This window comes from Diplodia corticola, assembly GCF_001883845.1.
Source record: "Diplodia corticola strain CBS 112549 chromosome Unknown scaffold55, whole genome shotgun sequence".
Lineage (NCBI taxonomy): Eukaryota > Fungi > Ascomycota > Dothideomycetes > Botryosphaeriales > Botryosphaeriaceae > Diplodia > Diplodia corticola.
Window position 1 is genome coordinate 69,395 of NW_017971534.1, and position 11,700 is coordinate 81,094.

General features: G+C 54.4%; 3 protein-coding genes across 3 annotated transcripts; all 3 read right to left on the minus strand.

Annotated features, from left to right (window-relative positions):
- Positions 1-2,820: 2,820 nt before the first annotated feature.
- On the minus strand, positions 2,821-3,752 carry BKCO1_550001 (short chain dehydrogenase reductase family; the record flags this gene model as incomplete). The annotated part of the gene is made up of 2 exons (XM_020277298.1): positions 2,821-3,022; positions 3,088-3,752. 2 exons carry the CDS (start codon positions 3,750-3,752, stop codon positions 2,821-2,823), a joined length of 867 nt encoding a protein of 288 aa, XP_020127097.1.
- A 1,027-nt stretch (positions 3,753-4,779) lies between these two features.
- On the minus strand, positions 4,780-7,967 carry BKCO1_550002 (glycosyltransferase family 2 protein; the record flags this gene model as incomplete). Its single annotated transcript, XM_020277309.1, has 5 exons — positions 4,780-4,794; positions 4,850-6,568; positions 6,623-7,447; positions 7,510-7,727; positions 7,949-7,967. 5 exons carry the CDS (start codon positions 7,965-7,967, stop codon positions 4,780-4,782), a joined length of 2,796 nt encoding a protein of 931 aa, XP_020127098.1.
- A 2,443-nt stretch (positions 7,968-10,410) lies between these two features.
- BKCO1_550003 (low molecular weight phosphotyrosine protein phosphatase) lies at positions 10,411-11,022 on the minus strand (the record flags this gene model as incomplete). Its single annotated transcript, XM_020277320.1, has 2 exons — positions 10,411-10,895; positions 10,971-11,022. 2 exons carry the CDS (start codon positions 11,020-11,022, stop codon positions 10,411-10,413), a joined length of 537 nt encoding a protein of 178 aa, XP_020127099.1.
- Between the last annotated feature and the right edge of the window lie 678 nt (positions 11,023-11,700).

Here is an 11,700-nt window from a genome sequence, read left to right on the forward strand (position 1 = left end):
TATATAGTAGAGACGAAGGCCGCTAAGAAAGCTATCTAGCTTAGACGTTTAGTTAAAAGTTTTAGATATACGTTATTAGTTTTATCTAGTTTAAATAAGAATAAAGAGGTTATAATAATAGATAATAATCGGGGTATCCTCGCGCTTATAAAGAATCTAAAGTTTTATTTATAAACTAAGTATATCGATATTCGCTATTACTTTATACGCGAGAAGGTAAAGAAAGAACTCGTAAAGATAGATTAAATTAAGATAGATAATAATATTACTAATATTATAACTAAGCCTCTTAGGAGAGTAGCCTTCTAGAACCTACGCGTAGTACTAGGAATAAGAATCGTCGATAAGTAAATAACCTTCTAAGCGAGTAAGAGGGGTAGACTCTCTATAGTACGTACTTCTCGAGGGGGAGTATTAAAGATCGAGACGCCGCACTATAGTAGATACCTAGAATAGAACACCTAATTAGGTCTAGCTTCCCCTTGTTGTATTTAGTCTCCTACGAAGTGTTCGCCCCTTAGAGGAGTCAATCCATCAGATTCAAACACACCGTTCTCACTGAGCCCGTCCTCGAATGCAGTCGCCCTCAGTACCCACACATTCTCCCGACAAAACGAAAAATACTGTGCGAAACGGATACAGCTGTGTCAGACACACATATATTACGCGCAGAGTGGCGAGAACGTACAAGCTCGTAGACATGACGCCCAGCAGATTCGGAAGTTCTGTCTGGACATATTCATGCACGATCTTGTCATATGTGAACATCCATATCAACGCGTCTACTGCTGCACGGGTTCCTTAATTCGTAGCAGTCATCGGCGAACCGAGATCATATTCAACTCACATCCGATAAACCGAACGTGGAGTGAAAGCGTTTCTGGACAGTTTCTTTCCGACATGTGACTTTCAGTTCTCTACTACTATCTCTTAGGAATCAGCGTCGAAGGATACGAGAGAAGAGATGAAAGTCCCATGCGGCCCAGTAAACCCCGAGAGCGGTGCGCGAGGGGTATCTTCAACCGAATGACGGTGATGAATTATCTGTAGACGCTGCAGATACCCCATATCCCATTTTTTCTTTTTCCAGTGGTTTCCTTCCTCCTCTTGAGTAATAGTTCACCGATCATGTCACCACCGCTTACGGACCTACGTTCCACTGAGTTCCACCTCGCGCCTTTGCACACGCTTGGCTGGTCCCCTTGTATCGCACGCTTACATCTATCATTCCAGCTTCCATGCTAAAATTGACACGAGACAGGCCAGATCATGCAAAACAGCGCAACGAGTTGAAAAAAAAAGAAAAGGCCGAAGCCGTCTACCATCCCACCACTCCTTTCGACGCAGTACATTTTCCCCCGTCCCATCCGGGCCCGCAACTGGCCGAGAGCACCCACTTCCCAACAAGTCTCAAAAATACTCGGTGGTGCCGGGCAGCTCGATCGGCTCCGGAGACCCTTCCTTCATGCCAAGCGAACACGCGCGCGCGCTGTCAGCACCTGCCGGCGATCGAAAAGTCAGGCTCGCGTGGCATGATGATGTGCGGACAAGGCTCGGAAACGGATAATTGGTCAGAGTGTGACGCCAGCGAGCTGGGCCCATCCGAGCGCTGGCGGTTCCGCGGAAAACGTAGGTACATGGGTTCGGGAGTTTTCTCCTTCGAGAATAATAATGTGTACATGCATGCATGCATGCCCAACGAGGAGTGTGCGGCGCAGCCAGCGCAGCTCATGATATGGGTCCACACTCCCTTGTTTTTTTTTTTTTTTTCGGTGGCGATACCGCCAGGCGAACAGTGTTGTTGCAGATGGGTTTCGAGGTCTAGACTGCTGCCCTGGCATTTGGAGGTGGCCCGGTGATACTTGTTGGATAAAAAAAAAGGTGGGGAGTGGTTTGAGTGGTGGTGTCGCCAAAGAACAGGACTACTCACCACAGACCAGACATGACATCTGACCGTGGAGAGTGATAAACATGAAGCGTTGGTCCACTGAAAGAGCGTTCTTGTGGGATTGCGGCCCGGATGTTCAATGCCTCAGGAAGCTTCCAAGCTTGGTGTCTTGTTCGGAGACGAGTTATGGCTCCGCCAGCGCCGATTGCCTTGCCGGACACAATGCCGGAGTACGCAGCAATTCAAGAAAGAACCTGATCTTTCTCATCGTCGAATCATCAGGAATGTGCCACCGCATATATGTTGGTAGTCGGGAGCATATTTCTTGACCTTGTAAAATTCCATGGGATTTGGATTTACATCAGGAGGTTTGCTTGAACGGCTTGTGCAGGTATATTATAGTATCTCCGTGGAGGTCGTGCGAAAAGTTGCGATACTGTAAGGTCTTCAATGAACTTTTGATACTTTCTCATTCCGTTGCTCAGACATACTGGAGTAGACTTGGTAGGGGCTGCGTTCGCAAGCTACACTATCACTACTTCTACACGCTTTCCCGGCCGTCCGTAATCGAGATTCGTCTTCGCGTATTCACGAGTGCAATCGAGCCAACACTTATGCCAACACCTTTTTTGATACCTACGTAAATTTAGGTCAACAGATCCTAAAGATGAACAAGGTGGTGAAGTTTATTGCTGATGCATTAGAAATCAGTAGAAGTCTACCAATACGACAAGCTGGCACACGCACTCAAGGAGCCTGGGATATCTTCCCTACTGATGGATGATTGAATTCCCTACGCCGGCCGTCTTTCCATGCTGCACTTAACAACGCGCTGATGTGTCCTCCATACTATACCACTTCTCCTCATACTCAAAAGCGAGCGGGGTTTTCCCGTTTTTCCCCAGAGCCCTGAACATCTCAGAAAGCGATGACTAACAAAACCGACCACCGTCTACCATGTGCACAGCGCCGGTGGTGAAGCTCGACTCTTTGCTGAGGAGATGTATGACGAGCGGCACCACTTCTTCCACCCTCCCCACCCTTTGAAGCGTCGTATCATACTGCACCTCCTCCGCCTGCTCTATGAGCGCCAGATCACCAGTCGACTCCAGCATCGGCGTGACGATGTGGCCCCTGCAAAAAGGAAGCATAAAAAGTCAGCCCGATCACACCACACAACAGACGCAGTAGGTACTCACGGACAAACCACATTAACCCTTATCGCGCCCTCCTTCCTCCTCCCCAACTCCCTCGCCGCACTCCGGCTCAACCCAATAACCCCATGCTTGCTCGCCGCATACGCCCCGCGCAACGCCCCGCCCACCACCCCATGAATGCTGCTGCAATTGACAATCGCGCCCGCCTGCGCCGGCACCCCCTTCCCCTTCCCCTTCCCCTTCCCCTCCCCCTCCTCCACGACCGCATGAGCAAACGCCCCCACCTCCGCCCTCATGCACTTCATCACCCCCGTCAAGTTCACCCCGACCACAAGCTCCCAATCCTCATCGCCCACCTCCGCCACGCCCCTCACGTTCATCTCCCGCCCCGGCACCCCCGCAAAGTTCGCCGCGCCGTGGATGCGGCCGAGCGACGCGACCGTGTCGGCCATCCACGCGTCGACGGCGGCCGAGTCGCGCACGTCGACGGTGCGGGCGAGGAAGCGCGAACGCGAGTGGGAGTCGTGCGCGTGCGCGTGGCCGGCGGCGGCCTCGATGGCGGCGAGGGCGGCGGCCAGCTGGGGCGCGGGGGCGACGTCGGCGATGGAGACGTTGGCGCCGAGTTGGGCGAGGCGCAGGGCGATGGCGTGGCCCATGCCCGAGGCGCCGCCGGTGATGGCGATGGTTTTGTGGGCGAGGTCGGCCATTGGGTTTTTTCTTCTTTTTTTTTTGGTTTTTCTTTGGGTGGGTGTTTTGGTTTGGCTTGGTTTGGTTTGGGGGGGTTTCTTTTGCTCTCTCTCTCTTTGATGTTTGGTACTTACCCGGGGGGAGGAGGGCGGATCAGCGCACTACAGAAGTCGTGTGTGGTGACGCAGTAGGTAGGTAGGTAGGTAGGTAGGGAAAAAAGCAGTGACCAGGTCCCGCCGGACAAAAGTCAATCGAGATGCAAAATGCGAAAGAGCCAGCAGTTTGCGGGACGGCGAGGAAGGGCCGGGTGTGACAGCTCCATATATAACATGGACTCCCACCGACGAAGAAGCGGGGTGGTTGTCATTGCTTCGGAAACAAACACCGGAAACAGACACGTACCCAGCTGTATGTATGCATTTGCAAGGGATATTGCGCATCACCAAGGTCCCCGGCCCCATGCGTACGGCGCAATGGTTTCCGTGACCCGTTTCGTCTCCCCGTCTGCCGATTAGAGGTCTTCGTTAGCAGTATTCGGCAGATGGGGGCGGAAACAGCTTAGCGTTGTCCATACGGCCACCACCGGAGCAACTGCCGAGCCGCGGAGACCATGCGGGGGATGGAACACGTGGCTCCAGATCCATGATCTCCATGGTTCAGATCAGATTTCCTCTCATATCGTGAAATGGCCGCGGTTAGTAGACAAGTAAAAACGAGTCGCACTTCCAAAACAACTTCGCTGAAAGACTTCGTTCTGCAGTGAAAAAAATCCCCCGGCGCCATGTTCAACGACGTCCGTATCCATTGATCTGACATATGCTACGTTAGGGGTATGAGAAACTCCATCGATCATAAGTGCTGGAAACCAAAAAAAGACGACCGCTAATCCAGCCCTGCCGACACCATGGTCATGAGGAAGAATCCAACATCCAAAAATGCGTCTTGGTCTTTGAAAAATCGTGACACGGAAATACAAGAAGTATGAAAAGCCAAGGCAGAAGAGTGCAAAAGCGGAATACCTTGATGCCGGCTTGTTCTTTGGTCCCATCAGACACCGCGGAACTGGTTGTTGGTTAGCCAGGTGACCACAATATACGCGCCGTCGTTGGACACTTACCATCCGAACAACCAGGAACCATATAGCGCCAGTGAACCTGAACGCACTGAGACCAGCCACACTCCAGAGGACCACACTCATGTAGATCTTAGCACGCTGCGACTTCGCTGCCGACACATCGTCGTCTCCGACCGAGACATCAACACCGGCAGCAACAAGCACCACAGCGCACAGCGCCAAGTTGCAGAACATCCAGAACAGCACAACCGAAGAACGGAAGCCCTTGTAGTAATCTTCTTGCTTGTCTTCCGCCGAAGGATCCTTCTTTGGTTCCACATACTTCGTAGAAAACACACGCAGCTCCGACTCGTACTGCGTGTTCAGATCCGCATCATCCGTGGGCGCAGACACGTCGACCTTGCCACCGGGCTTCGTCGTGACCGACGGCAGCTTCTCGGGCTTCACGTCACCCTTCGTACCCCACGTGATATCGTGCGTGTTACAGAACGCGTACACGTTCAGGATGTTGATGTACGTCGGCGTCAGCAAAAGGTACTGAATGAACGACGTGAACATGTGCCACGGATCCAGGAACAAGAAGCTGGCAACGAAGTACAACAGGTACGTCGATGCCATGGAAACGATGAGCGTGAAGAAGAGTGTGTTCTGGAACAAGTCCGAGACCGAGAAGCCGTCCTTCAGCTCCTGCTTGACCGAGATGACGGTGATGTAGATGGACGCAAACATCAAATATGCCATGATGAGCACCCAGAAATACACCATCGTCATGTAGAACTTGTTCGAACCTTGGGGTCGGTTACCAAGAGCCAGCACGAAACAGGTAACAACTGTGGCGATGTATGCCCACTCGAAGACCGATGCCAGAATGCTGCCAACCGTGCCCAGGAACTCGTCGTTGCCAAGGGAGGACGTGAGGATGCGGAAGACCAAGAAGAAGTTACCCAGAGCGAACCAGGCGAAGATCATGTTGATGGACTGGTACGCGAACTCAATCAGGAACATCAGTTTGCGGATGAATGAGTGGTCGCTCCGGAAGATTTGATGCGAGTGTGCAAGGGCGTAGACGGCAGCGAAGAAACTACCGTTGAGCCAGCGACGACGTTGGAGAATGAAGTCGGCCATCTCAACCGGAACATCCGTCTCGCCCGTGGCCGACTTGACATATTGCAGGATCCAATGGCAGTTGCGTTTTGCCACGAGCTCGAAGCACAAGATGCGATCTTCGGCAAGGTACATGTTGGCGGTGAAGATACCGGCGTTGGCACCGTGCATCTTCTCACCAGCGAAGTACTTCTCCAGAGGACCCTGACCAGTCTTGTCGTTCTGCAACGCAACATAACGGTATGCAGAGAAGGCACCGGGAAGAACCGAAATGAAACCGAAGGCCGATTCTAGGGGCTTGTCCAGGATGTTACTCATCTTGTACTCGAAGTTCTGAGTCGCGACCAGCGGGTTGAGCAGCTTCTTGCCATGGACCAACATGGCTTTGATCTCACCGCAAGCGCCAGCGCACATCGGCTCGAGATCAAAGGCCTTCCAGAGCTGATAAATCGAGTCCTTTCCGGGCTTCGTTCCAGCGTCAATGAGGACGCAAATGTTGGGGTCGAGGACGGCGCCGAAAGCCTGGAAGAACCATCTGTGCGAGTTGATCTTCTTCTGGTTCTTTTCCTTCAAACAGAAGAGCATCTGAATGGGCACAGTTCCCTTCTTGACATTCACGACGCCCTTCTTGATTTCCATGCTCATTTGAGAAGTGTACTGCAAATTTGTTAGCATTCTTCACCCAAACACTTTGTTCTCGACATTACTGACCTCGTACACGTGTGCAGTCACCTCCTTGCCGTTGACCTGCTGCTTGGCAATGCCGTCCTGGTATACACCCATACCGGCCAAAACAGCTCTTGTTCTCGGATTGATCTTTCCACGACCATCGCTGACGACACACACTACGATCTTCTTCCACGCATCCTTGCCCCAGGTCTTGCTATTCGTCCGCGAGCACATGTATTCAATGTTCTTGATTACACCAGTCATGGTCCGCGCGAAAAGCTCGTCTTCCTCGTTGTACATGGTGACTGCAATGAAAAGCTCCGTGTGGCGGGGCTTCGCGAACAATCGCTGGCGCAGGGTAAAACGATCGCTGTAGAAATCGGCCGGATCGCAAGTGGCAGCCGAGTATCTCATGTGCGTGAACTCGTCACGCTCAGGCGGCTGAGCGTGAGGAACCTGATTAAGGAGTCGGGGGGGAATGGGGCAGTCGAGGACGAGGTTGCCGTTGAACAGCTGCACCTCCTTAACCGTCTTCCACCGCCTAATCGGCGCAGGACTCGGCGTGGGCTTGGGCGCATCGAAGTACTCTCCCGGATCATTGCTGGGGCTCATGGGGTTCATGGGATCGGGCCCGTAAGCATTGTCCGGCTGGAGCATGGGGCGGTTGTCCGCCTCATCCTGCCAATACTGCTGGTGTTCCTCCCCCGGCGACGAGTGCGACGGATGGTATGGCTCGTTGTAGTAGGCGTCGTGGTGCGCGTTCGGGTCGATGGCATAAGGCTCGTGGTAGCCTCCTGGCGAGTACTGGTGGCTGGCCTCGAACTGTTCGTTGTGGCCGTAAGTGTTGGTGATGTTCTCGACCGAATACTGCGCAAACAAAGCATTAGCTGGAACATGTACGCGTTCTTGTGCGCGAATTGTCCACCAACCGTAGGCTGCGCCTCCAACCGGTCACCTGGCGTTCCAGGACCAGGGCCAGGCCCCATGGGTATTTCCAAGGGCGCGCCAGAGCTGCCATAGGGGCGGTCCTCGAGCTGGTAGCCGTGGAATGGATTGCCAGGCGACGGCGTCCGCTGGGGTCTCCGGGGATCCATGCTGCTGTTGTTGTTGTAGTAGTCGTCGTCGTCGTGGACGTTGCCCGCTGAGCCTGCGCAGGTTGGCGGTCAGTCTAGCTAGAGATAGGCGCTTTGGCGGTGGAGCAAGCGCTGGCCCAGGAGTCGCTCCTCGTCGTCACAAGTCGCGCAGCACCAGGCGTTGGAGGCCAAGAGCGCAGGAATGTTGGAGAGGGCGCTACGTCTGGAGGAACCGCTCGGAGCGTCGTGCGCCGTGTAGGGCGGGTAGGGCAGCTTGCAATCGGCAGGGACTTACCGAGACGATTGTAGGACATAACGACAGGCGGCCGCGGTAGGTCGGGCCTGATCTGTTGCTGGCTCTGGCTGCGTGGGCGGAAATGAGGGCAGGAGGCAGGTGCCTGTCTGAAATGGGCCTCTCGGTGTTGCGAGTGGACGTAAGGTTTATCAAAATCTCGTCGATTGTTTCACGTTAGTCGCGTCGTGGGGCGCGGAGTAGCGCCGCGGGTAACGACTGTCAAGGACGCGCGACCGGACGAGATGAGGGGGGAGCAGCGGGAAGGCAAGTGAGGGCAGCAAGCGCGGGTGAAGCTGACTGTTGTTATGTTTTTGCGGTGTCGGGCTGAGTCCAGTGGCTCGGCCAATGCGAAGGATGGGGCAGCCGCTGCTGCAGGCTTCGTCGCGGGCTGTACATACAGGCCAGTGCGTCCCCAGCTCTTTCCCCCAGCAACGAGCTTGCGATACCTACCATCCTGGATTAATGAGGTCATCTCAGCAACGCCCGTCGCCTCCGACACGGCCGACAGGCAAATTTACGCGTCGCCCAAGGAACCTCCCATGCGGCTCCATGCTCGATCGGCCTTCCCCTCACGAACACGCACTCAACCGTCTATACAGCGCGCTGGCATCCCCGTCCCGCCCTGGGGCGCCCGAGTAGCGCCGTGTTGCTCAGCTTGGCGACGCCAATCAACGCCCGCTTCTTCCTCAAGCTCAGCGTGGCACTGCTGCCAACCGCAACACTGCCCTGCTGCTGACGAGGCCCGGTCTCTCCCACGTACCTTAGCGTGCGCCGTTCGTTCGTCACGAGATGCGCAGGGTCTGTCAGGCAAAGCGGCGGACTGTACACAGCCATTCTCCCCACTGTGGCGGCTGTGGCGCTCTCAGAAGCTTGGCATCGAGATGCGGTGTATCCGCGTGCGCAGCAGACAGCCACCATGACCAAACAGTCAAGTTTCTGGAAGTGATGCACATTGTTCCACGGTTTTGCCGCAAACCCAGTTGCTTCTAAAGAAAGACCGTCGGCATGCGACCTTCCGCCCTCAGCCACCCGACGTGCAATCAGCTTCTGACGTGATGCTGCTCTTCACAGTGGCTGCACGGCCTTGACCCCGCCGCCATGCCGGTTGAGCCCTCGACTGTACCTAAGCTCCCGACTATCTTCGCTTCCGACACCTTTTTTGCCTCAGCGCTTTTACCGAGGACTGAGGCATAATGCTTTCGCTCTGAGATCCCGGCCGTCTCAATGCAACGATCCGAGGTGCTTACGATTTTCCTGTGTACCTACGTCAACTGTGTTCGGCTTGTCCGAGTCACCGGTGGCCACAGTCACCGGATCGCGATATTTTCCATTGGCCAAAGTACCATTCAGCAAACAGCTCCCCCTTGGGATGATGTCGTGCATCGAGACACTGTAGCCACCGATTGATTTGCGGCGTGTTGCTGAAGAGCGCATCTTTCCCACAGAATTGCTACGCTCCTTGCCCAACGGAGTGTTCCGTTACGCGTCGTCCTCGCAAGCGTTATTCGTCATCTACCGTTGAACATTCTTGTGTTGGCCAAACATGATTAATACGAGCTGTGTGGTACTGAATGACTATGTGCAGTCACGAGCCAGCGAGGTGCGACGGGCTTCTCCGCCATATAAATCCGAAACCTTATCCAGCATGACTCTGCCTACAGCGGGCACCAGAAACTCTACAAAGTTTGCTTGATCTACTATGGCCAGATTGCAGGTGCAGCGTTCGCACTTGAAGGTATGGAACCGCTAATTAAGCTCGTCCCACTAGCAGCAATCCTCAGAGCACTAAACCGGTAACGCAGTCAGCTTTCCGTCGATTCAGTTGGAGGCGCCATCCATATGAACGCCAACAATCTCAACAGCATGCTTGTCGCGGGGACGAAGGATTTAGTAGGCTTGGGCCGGTTGAGGATGCTGAGCGGTAGAAAAATCTGGGTCAAGCCATAATCGTTCGGTGAATTGAACCACTGATTGCTGCTTACTTTAGGGGCCTCCCTTTATTCAATTCCGCCAAGAAGACCACCCAGGAGAGATATTTATTAGCAGCTAAAGAGGGAGCTTTCGGGAAGAAAGGGAGTGTTGGACTATACAAACTCTCGAAGTCTTATCATGGTTCTGGGAAAGCCGACATGTTGTGGATCATTTCCATGACGGTCTTCGTCATCCTTATGCTCTTCGTTGCTGGTTTCTACTGAGCTCATAGACATGTCTCATGAGGATATGCTGTATCTGCTGCTTCTGGAATTGAAGCTCATGTCTGCTCTTAATCGTACGATTTCTTGGTATCACGTCAGCAACTCGATAGCACGCTCAAGCATGTATGCTGGCAAATGAAGTCTGCCAATTCCATGCCATACGCATCTCTATTGTCGTGCTTGAAGTCTATCCGGGTATCATCGCATCGCCCCATCGGCGATGGGTCTTGGCAGGGTCTCTAGCCTCTATTCGAACCTCAGTCGCGCTCAGGCACCCCTCTCCGCCTCAAGATGCTTCAACAGGCCCTCGGAGAATCTCATCGCCTGTTTGTACGCCGTCTCGAACCCGTTCCTACCGCCGTAGTACGGGTCATCCACGACCTCGCCCTTCCTGCCTCCGAAATCGCCGAACAGCATGACCTTGCCGAGCCTGCCAATCTGCTCTTCCTGGCCATCGGCCTTCAACTTCTTCTCGTGGCTGTTCCGCAGGCGTAGCAGATCGCTCAGGTTCTCGCGGTCCATGGCCAGGATGTAGTCGAAGCGATGGAAATCCTCCGGGTGCGAGAATTTGCGCGCGCAGTGATCGTAGTCGGTGATGCCGTGGTCTTGGAGTGTCGACATGGTGCGCGAGTCCGGCCCGTCGCCGACGTGGTAGGCGCCCGTGCCGCAGCTGTCGACCTCGCCGACGAGCGGGTGGGGTGTGGACGATTTGGCGAGGTGACGGAAGACGCCTTCGGACATGGTGGAGCGGCCTGGGGGGAGACACCACGGTTAGAGCCGGTGCGAAAGCAGAGGATGGGGCAGGAGAAAGGCGCAGGAAGGCGTACAAATATTGCCCAGGCAGACGAAGAGAACGTTGGCCTTGCCGTCGACACCCATGGCTGCGGTGGAAGCGGGAGGATCGGCTGGGTTGAAAGAGCGTGGATAAAGTTCCTAATGAAGGTCTATACAGCTAGCTGGCTGCGGAGTGCGTCTCGTGCGGCGGAAACGAGGAGTGGGATGATGTCGGTGAGAAACTCTGGTCGGTGTTGAGTGCGGAGCAGCAATCGATAAGGTACCAACGCCACAGAGGGTGTGCAGGTGCCTGACAGGCTCGGCCCACACATTTGGACCACAGACCGTGTGAACCAATGCATACAACGACGAGAATTGGAAATTATTTTCCGGGTTTCTTCCCTAAAAAAAACACCAAACGGTCTCGGAATGCTCGCTGCCGGAGCAGCCTGCGTCATACGCCAATTGCAACTCCTCGTATCGCGTTCGCCGATTACCCGGCCCGCCCGGCAACCGTACTAGCCAGCCAGGTTGGTTGCACGGCACGTTGCAGTAGTTTCCCTCCATGCCGTCCCTACCATGTGTGATGGTTATTATTCGTAGAGTAGCATCTGGCACGCTAGGAATAGTCACAGTAGTGAGCCCCAACTGGCTGGAGGAAAACAAGCTTTTGGGAACCTCTCATCAACGTGCGGCGGCACACGTCTCACACGTCACTGACGCACGGCCTCCCGCAGCTCTCCAGCTCTTCCGACGTGCCTGGCGCCTTTTCTACGCTCTCCC